Raw genomic sequence first — 27,379 nt, forward strand, 5'->3', positions numbered from 1 at the left:
GTCACTTAGCCTTTTGTGTGAGGTATTACACACAAACACAAAGCCCTGGTTTCAATTCTTGTCTCTGGCACTTGAGCTATTTCTTTCTATTGTCATGAGGGTTCCCAGCTTGAGCCTCTACTCAAGACTGAATGCCTTGGCTGCTGGCTTGCAGTCTGGTACACCTGGGAGCCAGCCCTGACCCCCAGATGGAGAAACTCAATTGGGTGGGAACACATGAAGACACTGATCTGAGCTCCAATGTTAGCACCACCAGCAAGGTGGGTGTAGCTGGTTGAAACCACATGGCACAGGGGACCTGAGCAGACATCCAGACATGGCTAAATAGGAAACGGTCAACACATCCCAAACTGGGAATTTTTGAGCTGAGAAGTAATGAACAGGCAGAACAGACAAAACATTTGGCCAGATGCTGAATCATGGACCAGCTTGTATCAAGGTCCAGCCACGGACTGTGAGTCCTGCTGCAGCAAACACTGCAGGAGGAAGCTGGAGTGGTAGCAATGCTAATGTGCTTTTGATGAAGTTTAACTTCTTATCAATTGTAAAGAGCTCTGGAGTGCACTATCTGCTAGATTAACCTGCACTGATTTCACATCCATTTATATGGGAAGACATGTATTTTTAACATTAGTTCTGCTGCATGTTTAAATGAGACATGCTTTACAATGTAATTAAGAAACTCTTCGCACAATTGTCAGCTCACACTTTTCCCACTTTGCTAATGCCTTCAATGCACAAAAGCCATGAAGAAAATCTTTCCGTGACATGATGGCATTACCAGCTCTTTTCAAGTGGGAGGACTGTACTCCTACACAGCAGATTTTCCCTGTGTTGTGGTATTCATACAGCAAAGAGCTGTACTTCTGAAGGGTTTCTTGTTTAAGCTCTTTCATGCTTCTTGCCTTGGAGACTTCTTTTAGACATGAAGCCAAGAGGAGGTCAGGAAGTGCTCCGTGCTGCAGCTTCTTTTTCTGTATATGTTTCTATGTGGTTCTCCACAGATCCATGGAACACATTCCCTTCCATCTCTCTCCCTTTCAGAGTAGTTTATGTTTCATTATTTGCAGATGGAAAAATGACAACTTGAAAAACAGGGGAGGATCTTTTTATTTAAATCATCGTCTTCTTTCAGGCTCTCATGAAGTGTCATGGGGTAATACTGAGAATGCGAAAACCAATTGGATTTTATTTGCCCAGTGCATGAAAAATGAACTTCCGTGCACATTTCCATGCAAGATTATTTTTAGCTGTCATTCCACTGATGGAATTTGCCCATCTTTGTAACTTTCCAATTTGGCCAAACTACTGATGCATTTACTGATGCCATTACTGCCTTTGATTTTAGGGGGCTGAGTATGGCTTTATAAAGTCTGTATTTTCAACTCTTCTGCACTTCTTTTTTCATTGCTAAGCACACAGAATAACAACCAGGGGTAGATTCAATCTTGAAAAACCCACTAGGAATTTTTAGCAGCCTGAACCATCCCAACTAACCCAAGACACACAAGCTCTGTTCCCCAGTTTTGTTTATTCTTTTCCTACCATGATTTACAGCCAAAACACACTAGCTGTGCTCGCTCCTCACATCCCAATCACAAAACCAGAAAAGACTTTGTTGAACTGAGCAACACTGTTAAGCCCTTGTCTAACAGTTTCAGATTCATTTAGCCATGAGTGCAAAGTTAATCAAGTTTCACAAAGATCTGTGTGTGATCTCAGTCACGTTAGTAGGAGCTCTGAAAAGTGGTGGAGTTTGAGGGCAGCGTCCCGTCTGCTGCTTGTGCCAAGCTGCTTCTCTTGTACGTCTGTCCCTGCTATTACATTTCAGTTCTGTGGACGAAAGCACTGAGAGGATGAGGCCAGAACTTACTCAAAATCTTTCAGTGGCAAATGGAGCAGTGGGGAAGAGTGGAACTCATGGAAGAGCCTGCCTGGAAGTGGGGCAGTGAGCTCATGGAAGAAATGACGGGCACCAGCTGGCATTTCCCAGCCATCCTCCTCCATCTTCTGCCTTTGCTGAGCTGCCCGTTAAGGAAACAGTGCTTCCACTTACGTGGAACTTCCCTGTGAGCCCAGGGTGTTGGCCAGAGTGCTTTCCCACCTCACTGGCTGATCTTCCTGTGCCTAAAGCCAGCCTGTTCTGTAATGCTGTAACCTGGGGCAGCAAGGCCATGGCTCAGCACAGTAGTGGGGCTGGCAGAGCTGTGCACAGCAGGGCTTCATTGAAGAGGACCTTCTGCCTTTCTGCATCACAGATCCTTGAGTACAGGGAATCATCTGACCACTCATTTGGTATTTTGTTTTGCATTTGTGTCCACAGTAAGATCTGTAGTACATCCAGAAGTCTCCTCCAGCATCCCAGTTTTCTAGCACAGCAGCTGAACTTTGATGTGACTTGTGTTCATAAAGGAAGCAATTACTTCATAGCAGCATGTACTGTCATGAGTCTGTTCTAAGAGCTAGGAGCAAATCCCTAAACTTTCCTGTGTTCTGTGTAATTGGAATAGGTGTTTCTACAGAAATTGATGTCATGGAATCAAAACAAAATGCTTTTTTTTTTTTTTTGCCTGTGATTTGCTCTGAATCATGGTTTTTGCTGCAGTATAAGACAGTTCTGCTGTTATCTTCAACCTTCTCTCCCCAAAAATCAAGCTATAAAAAAACCTGTCTAGATTTTAGCCACCTGGTTATAGTTAGTTTCTTATTTTAAAATAGCTTTCAAAATAGATCAGACATTACACTGTTAAAAACAATTTTCCCTGTAGGTATTGAATATCAGACAGAGCTTGTAGTAATAACTGATAGGTATCTAGAATAATCTTCAGTATGAACTGAGACTACAAAGATCTGTCAATCACTGTATTTAACTTTAAACACAGATGATTTGAATTCATGTTAGCAGCATGAGGAAGTCCAAAAGATGGAATGGTGCTGTTGGAGAAAAGATGATAGGATTACCTCTGCTGTTAGCCTTTCCTGTTACTGGTTTGAAATACTAAATCAAGGTGAAGTTTATGAAAAAGGCTACAACAGGGGTTTGTAACTCTTCATTCCTGCTGGGATTTTCCTATTATAAATCTGCTGTCAGAAGTAAGTGCTTTACTTGTGGCTTAATTTTATGCAGGCACAAACACCTTGGTTCAACACATTTTGCCAGAGACAATCTTGACTATCTTAATGCAACAGAGTCCTCATTAACAAGGACCTGTGAAAAAGAAAAATGCACACATGCTCTTTTGTCATTGGTCATTCATGAGCAGCCTGATGAAAACTGAAATAAGACATAAATCCCAAGGTGGTATGGAGCTGGTGTGGAGACATGAGTGTTTGAATCACACAGCTTTTGTGAATTATCCATCTTGGAAGAACATTACACTCCACCTTTTGAAAGATGTTTCATTAATGTAGTGGAAAGCTCACAATTTCTATTTGTTCTGCTGTGGCTGCTGAATTTAGCACTACCCCCAGTACCGACCCCCAAAACAAACACCTCTGTTGAGGTGATTTGTCGTATTTTATCCAACTATGCAATCATACAGGCAACTAGGACAATGGGTTCCAAGATGCTGGTCAGACTTGCTTGTGTAATTTTTCTCAATGCAAGAGCCATCAAGGCAAATTGGTAGCACTTTGCTGGCTTCATCATGCATTAGCTCTGTTCGAGTTCTGTATGCAAATATAGAAAGTCAGGATCAGGCTTCAAAAGCAATAAAAGCCTGTTTGCATATTTCCTCTGAATATTGGCACTGTTTGATGTACTGAGCTGTGTTTCAGGTGTGCACCAAGTTTGTTACCGCTATCTGTTATCTTGTTCTCAGGAACCAGTGTCTGTTATCTTGTTCTCAGGACATGGATGTGAAATTTGCCTTCAGGCACTCAGAACTGAAAGCAGGACTTGAAGTTTGTCCCATCTAACAGAAATTATTAGCCTGAAGTCTTAAGAGAGGGAATCTCACATCACAAGAGGAGACATCTTGTCATTATGGTGATGAAAGACATCCTTACCCCCAACCCAGTGTGTGCTTCTATGTTGCTCTAATATCAGATTTTAAAATTGCCACTCAAGTTTGACTGCATCCCTTAGGCAGTGACTGCATTAAAGTCAGGCCCAGAAGGAATCTCTTCTTCATGCAGTACTGTGAAATTTGAAATTTCAAAATATAATTTTGTTCCAGCTTGAAAGAAGACTCCAATGTACTGACACTCCACCTTAAGTAAAATTTTGCCTTATTTTCCAGTCTGGTTACTGAAAACGTCTATGTTTTAACAAAACTTAAGTATTTCAATTTTACTTTGCTTTACCTCATATTTTAAAATAGTCTAAAAGTGAAAAATCCAAGAAGTACTTTTAGTGGAAGGTCCCAAAAAAACACTCAAAAATGTGAAGTCAAGCCATTTTAATGTTGCCAGGACTGCCTCTTCATCTTGGTTTCTTTTTTTAATTTTCCCACTTCCACAGAGGAAGTGACACCATTTTGCAAAAGACCAAGATTTGACAGAGCTGCACCTTTTTGCCAGAATATGACTCCAGTGTTGCTGGCTTTTGTGATCTGGCTGTAGATGGAAGAGTCAACTGATGAAACATAATGTGCTTTGAATTATCACAGCAAAACGCTTCGCTTGCGGTAAATTCGTTGGCGTGTATGCACGTTGTGTTTCCTCAGATCAGGATGACAACCTCATTGCTGCCTGGTTTGTGGCATCCCAAGTTAACCCCAAGTTAACACATGTAAATTCGCAGCTATGAGCTGTGTTACAGCAAAAGGACACAGGGGCTGAAGTCCTTCTTTATTTTGTTTCCCTAAAAAATGGATTGTGAGGTTGCATAACCCAGATAACCCAGCTTATTTTATCTGCTTTCATACAGTTCTCCTGAGTTAATGCTCTTGTCCGTGGCTGAGAGCTTCCAAGAGCTTGCCGAGGAGAGGGTCTTTGCAGTGTTTTGAGAGAAAAGGAAGGATTTTAATTTACAGGCAGGCGTTATATGGCCCTTCAAAGCATCCATTTTTCAAAGAGGGACAGATATAAAGTAGCCATAGAAATGATTTTCCTGGCGGGTCTGAACTGTGAAGTGGGAAAAAGGAAGCATGTTCCAGTGAGTGGCTGTGGTGGAGCTTAATCTTCCCATGTACCCCAACTGCAGGTGCAGTCTGCCTGTTTAGACATCTGAACCTACTGAAGTCTCTTGAGCTTAAGCACAGAAAAACATATCTGATCCTCCGAGTTGCAACAGATAAACTGGGTTTTAACCATAGCAATGGGGAACTTGGGTGAGGGGGTTGGTTTTTGTCTTTTTTAAAATTTTAATTACTGTCTTACAACCCAAGTTCTGGGAAAAACCTTGAAGTTCACCCGAGAATCCAAATCAGAGGGCATTTCTGTGTCAAACAGGTATCTACAGGTGGGTAGGGCTCCTGACGTGCACAAAGCCCCTGATTGCAAGTAGGGGATTTTTGCTATCTGCTTTGGGAAAAGCAATGCCAGGCAGGCTGGAGAGGGGCCAGGAGGAAGGAAGAGGCCTTCCTGGAGACGCATGAGACTTTGAAGTGTGACCCCGAGCCGGAGCAGGGTGGGAAGGCTGGGAGCGGAGGCGAGGGCAGGCGGGGCGGGCAGCGGGCACAGAGCTGCGGAGGCAGGAGTGGAAGGCAGGGGTCAGGATGCAGGCGGTGTGGGCAGGGGGTTCCCAGCCCTGGGGACAGCAGTGCCGGGAGCTGGGTGCTCTCCAGACAGGTTGCAACAAGCAGCTGGGGGAAACAGGCTGTGCTTTTAACAGCTGGTTTGACATAATGAGGGCTGAGCAGCTTCCAAAGCAGCCCTGATCGCATGCCTCAGGGGAAGCAGTGGCTGAAATATCAGTTTAGGAATCAAGACACCAGGATTTTATTCTGTCATCTGCAGCTGTTTCAGGAGTGACTTTGGGCAAGAAGCTGATGAGCTTGCGCCCTGGTTTCTCTACCACCAAAAGGCATTGCTTGCCTGGATATCCCCAAAACTGAGTCTCTAGAAGTGGAAGTTTCTCCCCTTCGAGTAGAACAAAAACATGCAATTGAAAGTGGAATTAAAATATGACAAGTTCAAAACTGTCAGAGGGAATTCCTTTTTCACATACACTGATGCAAATCACGGCTAACACCAGTGACTAAGGTGAAGTGGCGTCAGTAGGAAACAGAATTAAGTGGGGTCTGTTTAGTGCCTCTAAAAGTAATAAGAACACACTCATTGAGCCCTGACCAAGCTTTCCTTTTGTAGTTTAAAATTTTTTAATGAAGCATTTTTTGCCCGCCTTTTCCTAAGAAAAATGTTGAAATGAATCTTTGCTCATGTAAAATGAATTTGCCGTATGACTAATGGTTATTTTTAAAGTGCTGAACAAAATGTATGCGTGTGTGTGTCAAGGAGACAAAGAGAGGGAGTTTTTGTGTATTTGCTGTGGTAATTGTTTATGAATATAGTTGTTTTTTCCAATTATCCTTTCTAGTTTTAATATATTAGCAGTCTTGTCTCCATTTCTGTTGGGTGAGGTTTGTGTGTAAATGTAGAGATTTCTGCTCTCAGATATTTCAGTTACAAAATCATCTGCTACATCTTAAGCATTGGAATTTATTCATAAAGTGCCACAGAACTGAGATTGAGAGATTTGTGGAAAAGATAGCACTAAAAGTTAAACCATGGTCATACAAACAACCATGTGGCCATTCAACTAACTTCTGGGCCTTGGACTGAAAATTTATCTCATGTTTAAAAATAAAGGAGAAACTCTAAAATGCCAGAACTCATGCTAATACCTGAAGGAGAAGTTACACCCAGAGTCAGGGCTGGAGAGTTTGACCTAAGGCATATTAGCATGGCTTCATGAGCAGAGATACAGTATGGAAGCAGAGAATTAATTTCTTCTACAACAGTCAGATTTTGTAATCTTGCTCATGCAAAAACACAGTGGAAAATAGGAGAGGTGGCCTGTGGAGTATAAAGTAATTTGCTCTTGGAATAAATTAGTCTACGAGTGACATCCTAGTCCCCTATATGTCAGTAGTAACAGTCCCACAGAATTTACTTCGTCCAAATTGTATTTACGGTTTTAAGTACCCAGTGCCCAGCTGAGGCAACCGCGATTAACCTCTGCATCAGGCACTGTGTAAGTGCCAGATACATCATCTGTGTGTGTGTGTTTAATGTGAAAGCAGCTTTTGTTTTACAATTGCTGCTAATGCCATAGCTTGTGGGGACTGGTTTTCATTAACATACTCAAGTTTTCGTGATTTAACACTATTGCATGATCTGAGTGTTTGAAAATGACTTGAGCAGGCCCTATCCAGAAGTCTGCCACGTGTCTCAGTGCCCTTTCCCAGGGCAGGAGTCATTTCACACTGCTGGCATGACATGATTTCCTCCAGCAGCACAGCAGGAACAAATCCTCACAGGTTTCAGAGGCTGTGAAAATCTGCATGGTTTAGCAACCCCTTCTTCATCTGCAGAAATAAAGGGTCTCCATATTTTTCTTCCTTAAGGTTAACTGCAGTTATAGGGGGGCAGGGTATTTTAAATTTATACTATTTGGTTTCGGAGCTGGAGGTCTGTAAATGCTACTGTAAGGCTTCTGCTGTTCAAACATTATTTCATGTTGGCATTTTTATTTGAAGGCCCAACCATGGCCAAGGAAAGGAAACTTCTGTACTTCTCTTTTTGTGTTACATCTTCCAACTGGAATATTTTCAAGCACAATAGAATTGAACATGTGCTTTGGAGAGGGAAAGAGAGGAGAAAAGGGAGACAGCTAGATGAGGTGATGACTCCAGTGGGGTACTTTGCAGTTTGGTTCTCTGGGGACTGAAAAATGCTTTCAACCAGTGTGATGTTGCAACAGTCCAAAAGAGGAGAGAAAAATCCACGTCTGGTCTAGACCGACCAGAAACTAAAAACAAGGGACACTTTGAATTCTTAGACTCTCACCACAACTGAAAACTGTGTTCAGGCCAAGGAACTGGAAAATCAGTTTCTTGGGTTAGAGAAATGCTTCCCCGAAGAATCAGAGGCAGCTTTCCATTTTAATTGGTAAAGAAATTCTTGTATTCTGAAGCAGTGATCCTAACATTTGAACCAGTGCAAAGGTTTGCAGTCAGGGCTATGAAGAGCTCAGTGAAATGCTACACTAAAACAATTTTTTCTGTGACATTTTCTTGCCATTTGGCTCTGATAGTCTATCATTTGTCACAAAATGGAAAAATAAGATCTGTCTTCATAATGTACCAAAAAGAAGTGTGACTGCAAACACAAGTCAGGAAGAGGCTCAGGAACAGGAGCTGAGTGGTGTAACCGTAGATCAAGAGATGGTTATGAGAAATCATATACTGGGGACCTGAGAATCCCCTGACCAGGAGTAATTGAATGTGGTAATTGTTAAGGAGAGCTTTGAGAAGAAATGTTGAGTAAAAATTACTTATGGTGTGCTTGTTTTAAGAGGGAAGTGTAGTAAATTTCAGGACAAATTTTTAAGTGGCAATAGCACAGGCACGGCCTATGCTTTAGGCAAAATAAATTTTCTGAACTAAATGACTCCTCTCAGTCAGCCAGGCTAAGTGTTTGTTTTTGGGGTGAAATATGTATTTCCTTCATTGCGCTTGCACAAGGATAGCTGAAGTCTGAGAGAAGGACTCTAGGGATCTGGTTGTAATGGCTGGTAATAACACCTGCCCTCCATGGGTTGAGGGGTGAAGTCTTGCAGAGATTTGCATTGCAGAATAAGGGATGAGATCAGAAAACCCTTCTTAGACATGGCAGAGATATGGGAGTTGTACTTAGTTTTGCAAGAATCAAGAAAATTGGGATTTTTCCCTTAGTCCTTCACTTTTAAAACTGATGTCATTACTAGTCTACTTACTGTGGAAGGAAGATGTTAGGCCAAATAAATTTATCCCATGGAGAGCTGCTCTGCAGTCTTCTGGATTAAAATGAATATGTGTCAAGCATTATATTATTTTATGCATAAATTTTAGAACCATATTGTCTTTAATATTATTTAGTCAATATACTTGACTCTGGTAAAAATAGTAGGATTCCTACAGCCTGTATTTTACCAATACGCAAATCTTCTCTTTTACATAAGAGCACCGCAGCACTTCGAAAACCAAACATGACAAAAGATAAGATAACAAAGATAACAAAGATAACAAAGATAACAAAGATAACAAAGATAAAATCAAGGGAGTTTGAAGATGTTAGGCAGTCTGTTCTTGCAGCACTGTGATTTTTTCTTGCCCTTGCATAACTGCGGTCAAGCAACATACAGACAGATTATTTTCTTCGGATGATTAAAATTACGTATGTGGAAAGTGAAGGAAGAACGTCATATACTTCTGTTCAAGTTTTGTTGGTGCTGTGGCCATAAGATAGTTCCAGAAATTCATTCATCAGTTCTATCTTTTATTTTTCTAATGTTCTCTTTTCATGTGATGGCCATTGGGAAGCACAACTTCACTGTGCTAGTTCATAAGGATGAGATGGTATGTTGGGAGTGTCTGTATCAGGGATGGGGAACTTCGCAGGGATGACCTATAACTTTTTTATGTTCCTCCAATGCACATTTAAGTATTTTTCTGGGTAGTGAGCAGCAGTACTTTGCATGCATATGATTCTTGCCTGAAAATGAACTTGTAATCTCCAGCTCACATGAAATTCTCATCTGAAATTTCTTGCCTGTTTCATGGACCTGAGGGCAAGCTGTGTTCACCTCTGGGTTTTTTGCTCAGAATTGAGGTCTGAGCAGTGTTCCTTGATTTGTCTAAATGAAATATATTATAGAGGGCAGCTGCCTATTGCCAAGAAGAGACCTAATGCGAGAATATTTCCATCTGGGATGACTAACATGTGCCCAATGTATGTCCAGTCTCACATCCCACTCAGCAAACAAGATCCGCTGATGAATTAATTATCTTCTTGCTTCAAAGGGCAGTCAAAAGATGAAAGTGAAAAACTGGACATATTTCAAAAAATTACATTATATGAAAAATAGGTAATTCAGCCAGATTGAAAATCATAGATTTTCAAAAATATGGAATGTCAGGCAGTCCTATTTGAAAAAAAAATCTTCCCTTTCTTGTTGCATATTTTGCTACTGATGGAAAGAACATATTCATAAAGGAAAGATGGTGTTTTAACTCCTACTTAGGATAATGCCAGCAGTATTCAACTTGTTTTGTCCAGGCTAATGCCAATATAAATATGATGCATTTGTCCTTGTTCAGTTTGTAGTTCTTTCATAACAGAAGCAGCAAAGTTATTTTGAACAGTTGTAAATATAAAACTGATAGAGTGGTTTCTGGTATTTCGTAGTTGCAAATATGGAGTCTGCTTTTTGTGAAGATACTTGATTTTATTGAATGTGTCATATGCATGGCTGATCCTTCTCATGCACTGAAGGAATTTCAATGCTGATATAAAACCCCATATAATAACCCACTGGCTTCTCATATATCACTGACTCAGTCAATAAAATATATAATTGTGAGGCTAATTAAATTGCGATTTTTAAAGCTGTGTCTTTAACAAAGAGATTGTTTATACCTACCCAGAATCAAAACCAGAGCTATCAGTCTATTCCAGTATAGCTGTCAGTGCTGAAAACAATACACAGAAGCTGCAATTTCTTAGCTTCAGAGGTGCAGGTCTGAAGAGGTGTAAATCCTCCACCCAAGAAGCATGCACAACATGCTGCCTGCTGATTAATTGGTGCTACATGTATTACAGAGCAGAGAGCTATAACTACATAAATCCCCCCCAAAATCAGCTATTTAATAATCTATTTGAGAAGTACCAGTGCTAACTGCCTAAAACAGGCAATCCAAAAATGGCAAAACACTATTCATCTCAAGAATTAAAACCTTAAGCCTCTCATGTGCAGTCCTTTCAGATACAATTATTTATTCTAGTATTCTAGTTTGTCTTGAATGTGCCTGGTATGTTTTTATATGCTGTAAAAATAAATACAGTGGTTTAAAGGCCTGGAAAAGTCCAAGTAGGTATTAAATAGTCCAGCACTGCAGAAATGCAGGGTCTGATTTTCTGAGATCATCTGTTCTCTCTGTGAATGTCTGATCCAATTCAGCACATCTGGCTATTTCTTTTGCAGGTGCCAGGGAGTTGGCCACGTTTTCACAGGGCTTTCCCCTGCACCACATATTGCAAGTGGTTGTGGTGGCCAAGACAAAGACCAGGCATAGAGCTGGCTTGTTGGAGCTAACTGTTGGATAACACTTGAAAATTAGTATTTACACCCAGATGAAAAAAAAGCACGTTTGTAGGGAGAGGTCATAGTCTTTTATTAGGGCAATGTCTATAGCTGGAGAAAACAGACTAGCTTTTAGACAGACAAGACCACTCCTGGTCTTGAACAGAAGCAGGAATGTTCAATCTAATACCAAGATGAAAACAATTGCTCTACTTTTACTTTGTCAAGTACTGTTCAGACTGATTGGCCACCTCCTAGAGCCTGGAGAGTCATCAAGCTCTGAGTTAAGAAGGAAAGGTTTTTGGTCCAGTTATCTCTGTCTGTATTAATCCCACATATGGCTCCACCAGTTTCAGTAGACAAACATCATTATCCAAGCATTTAATGATCATTTCCACTGAGGATTTGTTTATTTATATTAAAAGGCAGGGTGGCCTTAGTGGGTAGGTTTCTAGGCTGAAACTCTGAAGCCCACTCTATCTTCCCTAAGCTGCAGGTCTGCTGAGTGATCTGCAGTGAGTGGGTCTGTCTGTCGGCTTCTGTGTGGTAAGTGGGCATAACAAAACTGGCCTCCATGCAAAGTTCTTTTATATCTACAAAGCAGAAGCATTGCACAGCAGCTATACACTTCTTCATTAGTAGCTCTTTTTCATGTGGTTCCTTTAGTAGACATTTGAGTTCTGATAGGGTTACACCCTGTTCTCTTCTGAGCAGGGTGTAACACTACTACTGGTGCTGGTAGCACCTCTGTTTGCCAAATGTGACTAGAAGACTCCTACTACTGAGATGTAGGCAGTTAAAAAGTTATTTCTTTAAACTTTTAAGAGATACGCTCTTAAAAGGGAAAGGCTATGTATGTTCAGGAGCTACACAAGTTTCTTCATCTCCCTGGACAATTACTGCAATCTGATTGGGCACATGTGGAAATGAATAACTATGTAGATGTTCACAGATTCTCCAGTAAATGCACAATAAAAACTCTCTTTGTCACATTTAAATAAAACACAGAAAAATGAATATTGAAGCATTCCTCATTATTCTTAATGTATGTGCATGTGCAGTCAAATGTAGAGATCCATAACCATACTTGGGCACAAAGGCAAATGTGTACACTATGAACATGTGTAAGGATGCATACATTGGCATTAAATAGTGTGCAATATATATATAAAAATTATGGCAAATAATATTTAGGTTGCAGAACCAAGCAACATTGGATGTCCAGAAAGCAGGTTTCTTTGGCATTCTTAATTAGCCGTCTTGAATATGTAGGATGATACAATTTTAATTCCATGATAACACATATGGCTTTTTTCCTTAACAGATTCTTGCTTCAGCCAGTCAATCAGGGGGCAGTTTTTTAACCTTTCTGGTTTTCATCTTATTCCATTCAGTGCTCTGGCCTCAGATCTCATGTTAGTGCACATGATCAAAGTATTACACTGAACACAGAAAAAAATATTAATCCTCTTCCAGGGTTTAGTTTTGCTGTTGCTTCCCCAACAGCATATTAATATGCCACAGACCCTAATGAACATATCTCTGCAAAACATCTATGCAGGGTGAGAATTCTATTTTCTTTACACTATTGGTGCCATCTTGCAAAAGCACTTAAGCACAGGGGGAGAGAGGACAAAAATGTCAGAATGACAACTTTCAGTGAAAGCTGAAAGAGGGAGCTGTGGGAGCCTTTGCATGTGTAGAATTTCCCTAACACTTTCTCCACTCAAAGTACAGGGCCAGTTGACTTCAGCTCTCAGCACTTCTGCATTTCAGGCCCCAGGTGTCTCTTGTTGAGCACCCAGAAAATGAAGCCAACCACTCAAGAGAGAGGAAATTCCAGAATTATGTCATCATGCCTACATGTGGGGAGGGGAAAGGAGCTAATCGTGCCCAGGCAATCCAAATTCTGGCATTTGCTAACATTTTAGCATTTGGCTCACAACCCTGTCATTCTTTTAGCTGAGTTTCTCTGTGTATGTGTATACATTTCTCTGTAAATAAATAAGGACATGTAAATTGTGTCTAATCTGCTAAAAAGTCTTGCACTGCTTTCTCAGTAAAACTAATTTATTGATGTTTGTGCCCGTGGAAAAAGTCATGGCATGTGTTTTCATAACCTTTACTTACTTCCATTCATCCCTACTCTGCTTTAGAAGCAGGAATGGGATATAGGCAAGCAAGTAGTTTGACACCCAAAATCAGAGGGATCAAGGACTTCTAGGGAACAGGAATAAATCCGCTTCACTTCAATCTGCTACTAAAAAAACCTGAAAGCCTGCTACTAAATCTCAAGTTCTAAATTTGCTACATCGTCTCTATCCATAACCAAATTGCAAGCGAAGTATTAAAAGTCATTCAAGAAGCCTTAAAAATCCCAAAGATTTCAGTTGAATATTGGTTTAGTTTTTGTTTGCTGCCTGGAAATTTTCTTAAACCCTTCACCTTCTGAAACGTCCCTGCACAAGCTGGTAGGTTGGAAACAGGTTAAAAATGGAAGCTGAAATCCATATGTAAACAGCCGGTTCCAACAGCTTGGTGCTTTAGGGAATGAAAACTTTTAATGCAAGACTCACAGAACTTTTGTGGAAGTTGGCTTTATTATTATCTGCCATAAGTGTGTCTCTGTGTATATATGTGTACATCGTTGTGATCTTATCTGTGTGTGCATGGTACTTGAGGTTAGCAGAGTATTCACGCCAGGCACTCACACTTCTCACCTGTTCTTTGAAACTTTGGGAATGCCTCTGTCTTCCACACATCCCCATCTCCACTAGCACCACAGATCCATGGCAGAAGGACTTTTTTTACCCCTCCTGTGTGTGTACAGGAGAGTTCTGGCTGACTCTCTGCTGACTGTGTTGGATGTTATCTGCCTTTCAGCCAGTGGACAGAGCAATGTGTTTACCCTGCGAAACTGAACTGCCCTGGCTTACTCTCTGAAAGTTTTTCATTAGTCTTTCTGTGTAGGGTACCTAGGGAAATGCAGGAACTGAAGAGACACATTGAGTACCCTACCTGTTTTCCACTTCAAGTTTCATGGTCTGATAATTCCCCGATAAAGGAATGACATTTGTTAGTAGAGCTTTGAATTCTGGAAATGCCTCCCCATCCATGCTGGATCCTTCCTCCCTTTCCAGCTGGTGAAGCACATGGTTATCCTTCTTCCCTGGTGGCTGGGGAGATGAGCTTTCCCTTTCTCCTCACTGCATTAAGGGGAGTGATGGCAGATTTCCTTGTTTTCCCAATAGGGAAAAACATCTGTCCCTGCTGTGACACTTCCTAACAGTGTGGCTAAGCCATGATCTGCGGCCAAGATACCACAGAATCCCAGAGTCACACAATATTCTGAGTTGGAAGTGACCCACAAAGAGCATCAAGTCCAACTCTTAACTGAATGGCCCATGTGGCAGCTAGCAAAATGTCCCCTCTGGGCTTCTGGGCAAGAAGTCCTAGGGTAGGCAATGTGGTGGTGATAATATGGTGTCTATTACTTTATTGAAAACAAAATACAGCTGCATGTTCCTGTTGGTTGAATGCAACCTGTCAGCACCACCATCTTGCAAGAAGCCAGGACTGACTGCAGCCAGTCTTCACAGGAGAAGGTGCCAGTAACCAACCAGCCAGAGATCCATGCTATGTTTCCCCCATTAACATGGCAAGTTAGAGCAGGAAGAGTGCCTGGAGAAACACCATGACATGAGGAACTGTGTGGTGACAGCAGGTTGCTGAGAAAGCTCCAAAGGAACTGCAATGTTTTTCCTGGTGGCTGAATGTCCCAGGGCCAGAACAACATGGGCTCTCTCATGCCGTGGACCAATACAGGGCACCAGTGATGCTTGCTATGCTTTGGTGGTATGTTGAGCTCCAAAATAACTGCAAAATAATTCCTCCATGGCCCATGGATTTACTCATCGTGATTGTTAAATACTTTTAGGACCAGATCTATTTTCAATCCTCGTAGTTCACTGAATCTAGAAAGCTGTGTGTCTTTATCCTCTCAAGAATGTGAGTGGGTGAGGTGCCAGCCATGGGCACAGGGAAAATGGTAACAAGTAATGAGAGCTAGGTAATGAGGACTTTGAGCCATTTTGGTGCATCACTCTCTTTCCAGCTGTGCTTGTATTATGTTTTGGTTTGGACAATCAGAACCCTTGTACCTTCAGAGAAACATCAAGGAATAAATGGTTTGCCCTTCTGAATAAAATGAGCACATGTGAGTGTGGGGAGAGAGGGGGAGAGAGAGAGGTATTTGCATAGGTCAGAAAAGGTCATTAAAACATCTGGCAGTAGTAACTGACATGTGTCAGATTTTAGTGTTCATTAAATTTGTATTAATGCAAGAATGGTTCCTAAGCTCCAAATGCCACTTTTGGTTGCTGTGTTCCCCCAGTTGATGGTGATGACTTTTCAGAACTGTGCCATGCTTGTTTTCTTGCTAGTGGCATCTGACCTGAGGTCAGATTTCTGTTTAACCTATTCCTGGAGGTCAAAAGACAAATTAATCTGGTGAGAATTGAATTGGAAATGAGGTGTCTGGATAGCAGGTGTCCCAGCTGTGGAATAGCTACCAGGCTGAAACATATTTGTATCTGTCCTCATGCCATCCAAGAAGTCATATCCGAGGTCAGGGAGATATTCAGTTGACATCTGAGATGGGAAGTTATGGGGAGCAGAAGTGGCAGGTGCCCTGTGCTAGCAGATTATCTTGCAGTTGGGGGGGAATGTCTGAGAGTGTCAGTCTGAGCATAAATGTAGATGTTCCATGTACTGGACACTTTGCCTTATGTGGGTTTACTACCAGTTTATAATTGTAAAGAAGACATACAATTTCCAGGCCTCTTAAAGAGGAGAATCTCATGAATCTTTTTCTTCCTTTTTTTCAGAGGATGAAGATGATGAAGAGATGGTGGAGCCAAAAGCACAGGATGACTTAGAGACAGAAAATCAAGATCAGAAGCAGGAAGTGAAAGAAGGTACTTTAAAACATGAAAAGGATGATGTTAGATGTTTAAAGGACTGGATCCTGCTGTTAGTTACTCTCATAGGTAGTTTCCATTATTGAGAACACTGAAATCAAAACAGTCACCAGTTTTATTAATTCAAAAAAAATGAGTAGCATAAAAGCAGAAAGTTGTGTCCCGTTGACCCGGCTGGTAGGCCCGAGAAGATTGGGAAAGGCATGAGACTTTTAGAAGAAGCTACATGTCCTTATAATTTGAAAACAAACTAGAGATTCTTGAATCCCAGTACTGGTACTAATTTGTCCTCTGGCTCAAATACCCTGCTTACGTGAAAGATTTAAAATGGGAATGCCAGGCATTCCAGCAGCTCTATAAATTTGGTTGCTCTTCAAAGGTGCTTGGAGCCCATAACTGTCTGTCTGCTTGAGAGGAACAAACTTAAACCTAGTGATATTCAGGAATCTTCCAGAAGAAAATAATTTCACTTAAAAAATGTTGTCTGTGAAAATCAAAAATGTTTTGTGGGAACTGCCTCAAGGAACTTAAAAAAAACTCCTGAAGCCAGACAGGTCCAGCCCTTCTGTCCATTACTCTGGATTGAGATGTTCTCAAGGGTTACAAGAGACAAAAATTCAGGTTGCTACTTGCTTCTGGTGCAGACAAGAGACACTTGCTTAAGTCATGCATGTCAGCACTGGATGTGGTAGATATGCTTGGTGTCTCTTTTCCTTTCTTTCTCTTTTCCTTTTCTTGGACCTGTCTTAGTTTTCAAATTAGAAGAAGGGTGTGAAACTGGTCTTCCTCATCTAGGAATTTATGAGAGTATTGGCTATTCTAGTGTGTCAATCAAAGCTCACCCTTGTGATGAGAAGGGAAAAGGAACTGAAATAGCAGCAGCTCCAGGGTGAAAGGAAATGGATTTCTTCTCCAGAATTTCTTTCTTTTGTCTTGCCAGGACTGCTGAAAATTCTGTTTAGTCTCTGGAAAGGTAGCTTACTTGTTCAGGTAGGGCCTAAGACGTTTCTTGCTATGATGATCGTTACAAGGATAATTCAGAGAGCTTGGTTTTGTTTTTCCCAAGATAATAGGGGAAAAATACAGAGTAATTTTACATGGAAGCCCATGATATCTTTAACTGGGAATACAGCAGCAGATGCTTATTTCTCATCTAGGGGAGACTGGTATTTTTTCATTAGTATCCAAAAAACTGAGTCCGGTACACAGTGCGCACATTTGCTATCCTCACCCACTGAAGTGAGTTGCAGTGCCAGCCATACCATTTTGATTATAAATTGATCTTGCTTCCCTCTTAAGAGCATCAGAGAAATCACTCATGCCATAAATCCTGCAGTGTTCGTTGCTCATTTAGGTCCTTGTAGAAACATTGAGAGATAAACTCAGTCCTCCTGCTCCTCATCCTTCTGTTTCTCCCACTGGCCCCAGCCACTGATGCCATGGGCAGAGGAGAGCAGCAGGGACAGCAGGAACAGGAGTCCAGCAAGTCTGCAAAAGCAGAACTGAGGACGTGGGCAAGAAACCTGGCAACATAGAAAAACTTCATTTTTCATGACAATTACCCTTCTTTCCAAAACTGTTAGGTCACCTTGTGTACGGGCTTTTGTAGTCACTGGACCTAACTCAGTATCTCATACTGATGGCAACAGAAAGCCATAAAAACCTCTAGCACTGCACCTTGTGCGTAAGTACTGTCCTGAGTTGCTGAATATCCCTTAGTGTTCAACTTACAGCTTATCCCATACCCATTTATTCTCACAGAAAAGTGTATAAGCATGCTAATGATTATACATGGGGAGAAAGCACAGACTCCTGCAAGAAGAGAAGAAGAAAAAAAAATCAAAATACAACCCTGAACTGATTTATTTCACTTTTTTTATGGGCTTTCAAGTTAGCCTATTATGTTCTTAGCTCACCAACCACCATTGCCAACATCTTTTATTTCTTTGCTGTGTTTCAGTCAGAGGGCAGTGCTCCCCTTCCCTGCCTAGCAGACCCCCAGGAGCAGAAGATCATCTGGGCTGGTTTAGCACTGGTCTCAGGCACACAAACTGCAGGCTGTAAAAGCAAGGCACAGCTTGTTTTAGCAGAACCAGCTTTGTGAGGTGCTAACATCTGACTGGGTTCAAGGAAGAAGAAAACATGCTCATTGACTGATAGAAAGTGAATTTGACCTGTAGTATGTATTGTGATGGATAAAATAGTGGCGTGCTGATGACAGGCATTAAATGCTGTGAATCAAATGAAGCCATCATCCCCAAAGTGACACGGAACGGAGTTCCATTTTTAGTGTTCGGTGTCATTCTCTCCCTGTTGGCTTTAGCCCTTTTGCCTACAAAATCCCGTTTTCCTCTCTGTTGTAATCACCCTTCTCATGTTCTGAGCAACATTCAGAGTTTGAAGCCATCGTTTGTGTTTCATGGAAGTGATTAAAACCATGTTACAAGTCAAACAGGAGTTTAGAAGAACATTTCCTGTCGGTGCTGCACTCTGTGTGCCTACTCAGAATTAATAGCTTTCTGCAAATTAGCACATAATGGGTTAAAAGCATGTTTATGTTGGCATTAAGTACTCTGGCTTCTTTTTCTCTGCAAGGCAAGACAATATTTTGCAAACTTTTTAAAGAATCTCTAATAGACATTATAGTGGCGCCATTCACACTGCTATATAGTAGTTAAGGCTGTGTCAGCACTTCCATTATGAATCCTGTTTTTCAGGGATTTATAACCCAGCCGTAAAAATTTGCTCTGGGCTGAAATTTGGTTTTAGCTCAGGGAGCACATTTTTTAACAGATTAAAAAAAAAATCAGCGTGGCCTTTTTTGAGTTATAGGAGTGTTAAGAAAAAGTCCATGGGAGAGAGAACTGCAGGGACAGAAACGCAGACCATTTTTTCATGAATATAACTCAAAATTAGGTCGAGATAAAACATAAAGGTTGGATCCAGTCTGTTCAGTCTCCCTCTCTCCAAGCCAAAGGACAAGGGTGCTCTATTTTTGTAATGGTGTTTTAAGAGGAAATGTGATTTTGTTTTTCTATGGGGTTTATAGGTAGTTCAATTTAACTCTACAGACATTTATTGCATGCTTAATTTCCTCGTCTTCCCCCCGCACACCCCAGAGTTGCTCTGTGGGGTTTGGTGGGATTATTCAGCAGTCATGGGTCTGAGCCTAGTTCTGAACATGTCTCAGCATCGCTGTAAGGCACACAGTGCACCTGCACTGGGGCAGCCTGTCTGGCACTGCACCTCACTGCCATGGAGGTGCGAAGGGCAGAGGAACACCTTGAGCCCCTCAGAGTGGAGTGGGAGATGAAAAACTGACTTGTTGAGCCCTTGAAGCATATGAAGCTTGTGTTTCTTCCATGGGGCTACCTGCTGCCACCCCTGTCTCAGGTGCATGTTCTCCCCATTGTTTTTGGAAGAATCGAGTGTGTGATACCTGACGGTGAACTGGGCTGGGCTCTGCCTGTTCCCAGCCTCTCCTGACCACATAAACAATAGACTGGTCCCAAGCTGTGGCATCAAGTGGGATGGGACTTTCCACCACCAGAGAGCTCTGGAGCTCCACCTAAGGCTCCTCTTCGTGTCAGGAGAAACCACATGAACAATGGGACGGGCTGGGTCTTGAAAGTGGGCCTCAACCTGCATTTATCTGGAGCCATGGGCATATCCACAGAAACTTGCACGAAAGGCTGTGATGGGAAAGGCTGGGATCTGCAGCTCCAAAGACCTGCTCTGCCCTGTGCTTGCCCTGGCCTTGTGCAAGGGACTCAGGTGTCCACAGAGCAGGCTGAGCTGGTGGGGATAGTTTTGCTCTCAACAGCTGAGGCATCGATATTGGAAAAGCAGGACAGGTTGTGGTGAGGTTTGTCATGGCCAGAAATGCCACAGTTTCACTGCCACCAGCACCACAGTGAGCTCAGGTGTGCTAACCCGTCCTTACAGCCAGCTCAGGCATGCTCAGGGATGGTGTCCAGCATGACATCTGGAGAAGCACAGGCAGTGGGAACAGCCCTGCCTGGCACAGATTCAAATTTAAGGAACTGCGACTTGCTACTCCAGAATCAAAAAATCCCTAAATAAAGCTTGAAATCTTCCTTTTTATGTTCAGCGGTTGTGCCATGAAGGAACTTGCCAGCACAACAAAGACATGACATGTTTCAAACCATGTATGGCACACAGCAAAGCAGGATATGGCATATTTCAAGCCTAACATGAAAGTGTGAAGCACAAGAAAAACAGGAGGATCACAAGGTCTCAGCAGGCAAGGAGTGAAAGCTGCTGAGAGCCTCTTCATACCTTGCAGTTCTCACCCTGTACCTTTCAGCCATCCTCCATCATCAGCACATTGAAAGTTTACCTGGATTTAAATAGATGTTGAAAGAAATAATTCAGCTCTTAAAGGGGTTTTAATAATCTCCTTCTGTCTCTCATTATATCTCTGGGTTGATAACAAGGCTGCTTCCTGCTCTATTGTTTTTATTAGTTTACCCTTTCTTTCATTCACTTACTCCTTTTGGTCTTTTTCTTTCAGTTTGTTTTATTTTGTATCTTTAATGGACTTTATTTCTCTTGTCAGGTTTTTAGAATTGCTGAGATTCCATGAGACTCTTTTTTATATTTATTTAAATGTGTTGGGAGGGTGTTGTTTTGGTTTTTTTTTAACTCCCTTGGGAGAAGACTCAAATCCTGGTACTTGAATATTTGTAAATTTGATCCTGCACTGTTATCCCAGCTATTTATGTTGTATTTACTGCAAACATGCTTCTGCTGAATGAGAACAAATCTGCAGCAATTTTATCTTAGTTTCTTGAGGTTCAAGAAGATGTTTTCATATATTTTTTTGTTTCTTTCTGTTTATTTCCAAAGAAATTTATGGACAAAAAACCTGATGTGAAATATAATATTTCTGAAGATTATGCTAAGTCACATGAAATAATAAAATGTTCCTATTTTTTGTAAAGAAGTCTTGAATAAATTGGTTGTTTTCACATCATATTCAATTATTGTTTCATATTCTAGACCTTCCTGTTGAAGCAAAAGTATATAATATCTTTAATTACAGATAAACCTCACAATTTCTTTCCCTCTGGTGTCCTCTGTGCATATATAACTGTACATCAAGTTAATTTTAAACATAAATCCCATTTTATTTTGTACAGTATTATACATTAGCATGAACACAGGGCTTCTTTGATACATGTTGTTGATGTCATAGTCCCAGAGCCACTTGGAAAGCAGGCTGCTGGTGGGTTAGGGATCCCATCGATGTCTCGGTGTGTTTGGGATCCCATTGATGTTTTGGTGGGTTTGGGATCCCATTGATGTTTTGGTGGGTTTGGGATCCCATTGATGTTTTGGTGTGTTTGGGATCCCATTGATGTCTCAGTGGGTTCATGGACAGACAGGATGCCCCATGGTCCTGTTAGGCAGGAGTTGATGGCTACACCATGGGTCCTCCTGCCATGAGGAGTGTGGGTTCAGCTCCTCCGGGTGGGATCAGAGCACAGGCACAAGAGTTCATTGGGAAGCTATGGTGTCAAAACAAGAGCTAAGTATGGAGCTTCCTTTGCAGGAGTTTTCATTGCACTCCAGGCAATAAGCACACAACTTTTAGCAGTCGTAAACTACAACTGCACTGAGCTTTGTTCAGCACAGAATGTTAGATGTGGTTGGTTTGGGTTTTATGCCAGGGGGAGCAGACACTTGAAGACAAATGCTGTATTCTTACAGGGAATTTCTGGAGATATTGTCACATCACATAGGTCTCTGTGACAAAACAAAACAAAAAACCACTTTGATCAGCTACTTATGTTTCTCAGTTTTCCTTGAAGAAAGCCTGTGTCTCTTGAAAGCTGAGATCAAAGTCACTGTAAGCTCCCAGATTGGAAGAAAAATTGCAGAAAATTACATAGATTCTTTTTATTTTATTTGAGGTAATGGACAAAGAGGAAGAAGGAACAAGGAGAAAATGGAAATGGTTCTGAAAGATAAATGGTTAGAAAACCTCCATATTTGAAAGAACAAACCTGTCTGTTTGGGGTTTTTTGCTTATACTTCATGTATTTACAGTAGTTGTAGCAATTTTTTACACTGGAAAAAGTAATGATGTTAACATTCTTGTAAGAAGAGATTGCCTCAAATAAAACTTCAGAGGCAGCCGAATGAAAGAAGAAAATAAGGCTAAAATATGAAGCTTAATATCACCAGGGGGCATCTGGTGTGTCAGTCAGATGAATGAGGTAAGCTGATTTATGCCCTACAAACTTTAGCCAAGGTGTTCCTGATGGTTTAATAGACTTCTGGCCTCCCACAGATCATTGCTAACTGCAAGGGAGATTTTGCTGAGGTAGAACTACAATCATGTGTGTCTCCACTGCATGTGAGCACTCCACAGCTCCCAAGCTGTTTATTTTTTGCCTTTTCCTTTTCTATTGATTTTGGGTTGTATTTTCTTTGCAGCTATAGTCAGCAAATGGCCAAGTAATAAATTTATATTTCCAAGCTGTAGAGAGGATTTGATTTAGCAAATAATTTTTACCATTTGGAGCAGTTTAAAATGAGTTTTCCAGTTGCCTTTACAGTTATTTTCCCCCTCTTTATGCCATTTTGCTGCATTGTCATGCTTGCTGTCTTTGATTCTCGGGAAGCAATGCTTTAGTGGTGACGATGGGATATTGCCTCATTACAGGCTTCCTTGCCAGATGAGTTCCCTTAGTGCCAATTACTATTCACCAGTGGATGCTGCAATAGGTCAAGCTGTACTTTTTGCTAGTCATTCTTTTTCTTTCACATGCTTTGCTTCTGTGTAAAGCATTTAGGGGCAAATTGTGCTCCTGCATTGGTAATTGTCGCTCTGCCACTCAGGGGGACTGTGTGGGGGGATGTATGGATTCTCTGGATGTGTGGAACTCCATGGGGACCCCTGACCTGCTGGTAGGAGACACAGGGCCAAAGCCACAGGAGACCATCAAAGGCTAAAGTTTGTAACTGCTTAGCTGCTCTGTCTCCTGAGGGCCAAATTGCTCCTCCACCTTGTGCATTTCTCCTACCCTCTCTGCTTAGCTCAGGTGTAGTGCAGAGATTTTGTCTTTTCAGAGCTAACACTTTGGCCACTTGAGGCCAACCTAAGCATGGTGACAGCAGCCTCTCCCAACCACAGCAACTCTGAAAGAAGTTACGCTGAAAACAGGGGGAGCTGAGTACTGCAGCAGTGATGACCATGTCACTCCTCCTGCCTGCTGCTGTGCCTTCCCATCCGTTCCTGCCATCAGGGCTGCTGGTTTCATCGTAACTGGGCATTGGAGTGCATAAATCCAGTGGGAAGTGCAGGAAAATCAGATGGATAGCAAGGGCCACATCTCCCTGATAACTGAAGGAAGCTATGCGGCGTGGCACAGGAACTAGAAAATCATTTCGAGCTGCAGCTTGAAATGGAGTCACTCATTGTTTAATTAAACATTGAGATATGTTTGACAGGGCTGGGAGTTAAACTTTGCTGTATAGTGGGTGTCCTCTGAACTGCTGAATATTCTTTTTTGTCTGCTGGTCTTTTAACCCAATGTGGCCTAGAGAGATTGCAAGGTCATTTTCACAGGTAAATACCTCAAAATTGCAGTGTAAAGCCAAATGCAGGAGACCTTTGATTGCCTGTTAAACTCTTATGTAGGAGTCTCTGTAATTTTGCAATTAATCTGCTTATGATATGTTGTTTGTGTTCCTAATTATAAATTTGGAACAAAATTCTCTGTCAACAGAGCTTTTCATGCTGGGTATTTAAGCTAGTTGCAAAGTCGGCTTGGGGTAGTTGTAAAGATACTAATGTAATTTCTTGAAATACAAGTAACTGAAATATAACCAAAATTATTATTTAAAAGCACATGTGGGCAAATGCATAATCAATATACAATATTGCCATAATATCTATATGACCCTGACGGTGTAATTGAGAACAGAATTTTGTACAGTAGTAACAGAAGCATCCCAACTTCCATTCCCCCTGATGCTCACATTTGAGTTATAATTTACCAACAGGTCATTAAACTGATGGGGACATTGCATTAGTGCATCCTATAAAGATATTATTTTTCAAATGAAGGACCAAACTGGAATTATTGGAAGCAAAAGTTTCACATCTCTGTGTACATGCAAAGAAGCAACTTCATCTCGGGGCACATGCTGTTCTTACTGCTGCCCAAAGCAGCCCCTACCCCTCCCAGGGCAGCTTTGGCCGTGGCTCAGGGACATTTGTTGCTCTGGATCTTAGGATTCCTCTGCAAGGAATAACATTGCCATAAAGAGACTGGAATTTGGCTGGTTGCTTTCAATTTTGCTGCCTCAGAGAATATCTTTGGTTAATCACTTCATTACTTTGCAAAAGCTCTGAAAGAAAGACAGAATTTATCAGTGACACCAAGTAGAAACTGGAAGAAGTGAAGGGAGAGATTATGTGAGCCCTTTTAATACAAAGAACTGTAGTATAAGTTAAGAAGATTATTTTATCTTCAGCTCCTCTGGCAGGTCCCCTGTTACATAAGAGTTCTGCTTTTTCCAGTTAGGTATTGCCTAAACGTCAGTCACGGCCATTTCCTGAAATAGGAACACTGAGTTTATTTAATTTGGGGGGTTTAAGTATTTTCCATTTCAGAATAATAAATATGTAAGATATAGGATCTTGTCCATGTAGAGGCTATATTCTGGGAATATACAGAAGTATGTTTAGATGTATTAAAAACTTCTTAGTCATGATTTTAAGAGTAAAGCTTTGATTTATCCTTGACATCGCTACAGCAAGCTTTCATGTCAAAAGAAAGCCACTGAAGATGTTGATTCATTGGGAAAGGGGTGAAATGTCATACTCCTAACTACATCTTTTCATTTTCCAAGCTCCTCCTAGAGAACTGACAGAAGAAGAAAAGCAACAAGTTCTCCATTCAGAAGAATTCCTGATATTTTTTGACCGCACAATACGTGTAATTGAGAGAGCTTTGGCTGAAGATTCAGACATCTTCTTTGACTATAGCGGCAGAGACGTAGAAGAGAAAGATGGGTCAGTTTGGGATTTTTTTTTCTTTTGCAAAATAAGTTTTATGAAGACAATTCCAACAACCACAAGCCTTAATTTTAAACAAAATTTAGCATTTCTATAATTAAGAAAAGCTTAAAATCTCTCTGTAGAGGCCTGGGCCACTTTGTCATCTGAAATTATATTGTAAAATAGGTTTGTGATTTACTGATCCGGGTTTGGGGGTGGGGGTGGTATTTGATGTATTATTCACCTAGTTTAATTTTTTCTTTCATTTTTGGGATGAAATTTAAAATTCTGAACAAATAACTGAAATAGATAAATGTGTGTATGCACATGTACATGTAAACGTGTACATTCCAGTGGTGTATGTGTGTGTGCTCATGATATTTTCACAAATTCAAACTAGTGTTGTTTATATTCTGCTTCTGCATCAGGTCTGTAATGGATCCACTATACTATGCATTGTGGGGATGGAAATTATGATCTCACAAAGCCATCTAAACAGCTAAGATGAGAAGTGACAAGTTTTGTTTTCAGCAATTGATATGAGAGCAAAGCAGTAAAACTTGTTATTTGGAGAGGAAATATTTAGGTTGCAACAGCTATGTGTCTGTTGAGGCCTCATGGCAAATCAGTAGCTGTACTGCACTGAATTTCCTGGAGGTTAACCCAGACCATCCCTACAGAGTGGCTGAGTGCATCAGTGTGGCAGTGTTGGACCAGCACTGAGCTTCAGCCTGTCCTTACAGTGTCAAAGAGCATCTGCTGTCTCCATTTCTGGGAGGAGGTGCTGTACCTTTAAAATTTCAGGAGTCAAAAGTAAGAGAGGCTTGGTTATAGCCTGGAGGTGAAGGTTCAGACAAGGGGGAGCTAAATGCTGGGGCCAGCTTCATCCTGAGAGACAAAGAGGGCAGAGATGGCCTAGGGTGACCCAGAAGAATCAGGAAGGCAGTGAGAAATTAAAAAATGTGGTTTTGTGAAACAGATCTAAAATGTGATCCTAGTTGCATCATTTTCAGCAAGAGAGTCAGTGAGAGCAATTAAATCAAGGTGGTAGATTTCCCCAGGCTGAGCAGAGATCTGAGAAGTAGCCAAAAACTTCAGCACTGGTTTTCACAGCATTTGAGCCCTGGTACCTGAAGATTTGTCCCTTTGTCTGAATTCCCCCAGAGATGTTCAAGCAGGAGCCAACCTTTCCTTTAACCGGCAATTCTATGATGAGCACTGGTCAAAGCATCGTGTGGTCACCTGCATGGACTGGTCTCTTCAGGTAAGATGTGAAACTGGGAGATAAGGTTCTATATCACTTCCACTTCTCCCTGTATAACTTATGGGCAGCCTCTGTTTGCTCTGCTTTATGCAGAGCAAGATGTTATTTTCAGATAGCAGCAGGGCCCTGTGTGAGTAACTGCACATTTCTTTGTAAAGAAGAGTAGTGGACAATAATGAAGCTGTTGGTTTTTTTTTTTTTTAAATATGTTAGCTGGTCTTCAGTATGTTGTGTTAAAACCCTAGGTTAACAAACCTACCAAGATGAAGTCTTCTCTTTTCATCCCCCTTTCATTACATCAGCTAATGGACTTTTTTTAAGACAAAAGGTTTAAAATTAAACTAACTAAAATTAATTTACTAAGTACGCATGACTATACATAGTAGTATATAAAACTTAAAAAACAATGGTGAGAAATAAAATTCATTTTTCTAATGTACTAAAACTAAAAATGTGAAAGTATCTGAACAATTTGAAAAGATTGAAAAGGTGTCTTTCAAAAACTGCTGGGTCTTCTCTTCAAGTGATGGAAGAGGAAGTTGCAGCTGCCCTGGGGCATGCTAAAGCAACATGCCTGGAATGTACCCAGTTTCTGTGCACTGCAAAGCATTGTCATTGCAAAATAAAACTGATGATAGGCCTGCTTAAGCTCTCCAAAACCAATACAATCACATCAGCTCTGCTCCTAAATCCACAATACAGATACACCAAAACTGCTCCAAGAGGACATAGAGTTCAAAAATATGAGCACAAGCCAGGCTACCTCCTTGGCCCCAAACCCACCTCAGGTGTGCCATGGGGTCTCCAGGGACCTTGTGTAGCCTAGTGTGGGTAGCAAAGGTGCTGTAGGTGTAGCTCAGTTCAGTGTTAAGAAC

At 41.3% G+C, this 27,379-nt stretch overlaps 1 protein-coding gene across 7 annotated transcripts in view; it reads left to right on the forward strand.

Moving 5' to 3' along the window:
* The window catches only part of DYNC1I1 (dynein cytoplasmic 1 intermediate chain 1), a 189,551-nt gene that overhangs the window by 90,725 nt on the left and 71,447 nt on the right, over positions 1–27,379 (forward strand). For all 7 annotated transcript variants that reach the window (XM_085050770.1, XM_085050774.1, XM_085050772.1 and 4 more), the window contains 3 exons: positions 16,114–16,203; positions 25,093–25,255; positions 26,405–26,504. In XM_085050770.1, the coding sequence (XP_084906896.1) occupies positions 16,114–16,203; positions 25,093–25,255; positions 26,405–26,504 (353 nt within the window). The remainder of the gene's footprint in view (positions 1–16,113; positions 16,204–25,092; positions 25,256–26,404; positions 26,505–27,379) is intronic.

This window comes from Lichenostomus cassidix, chromosome 2 (genome assembly GCF_008360975.1).
Source record: "Lichenostomus cassidix isolate B80296 chromosome 2, HeHo_3.0, whole genome shotgun sequence".
NCBI lineage: Eukaryota > Metazoa > Chordata > Aves > Passeriformes > Meliphagidae > Lichenostomus > Lichenostomus cassidix.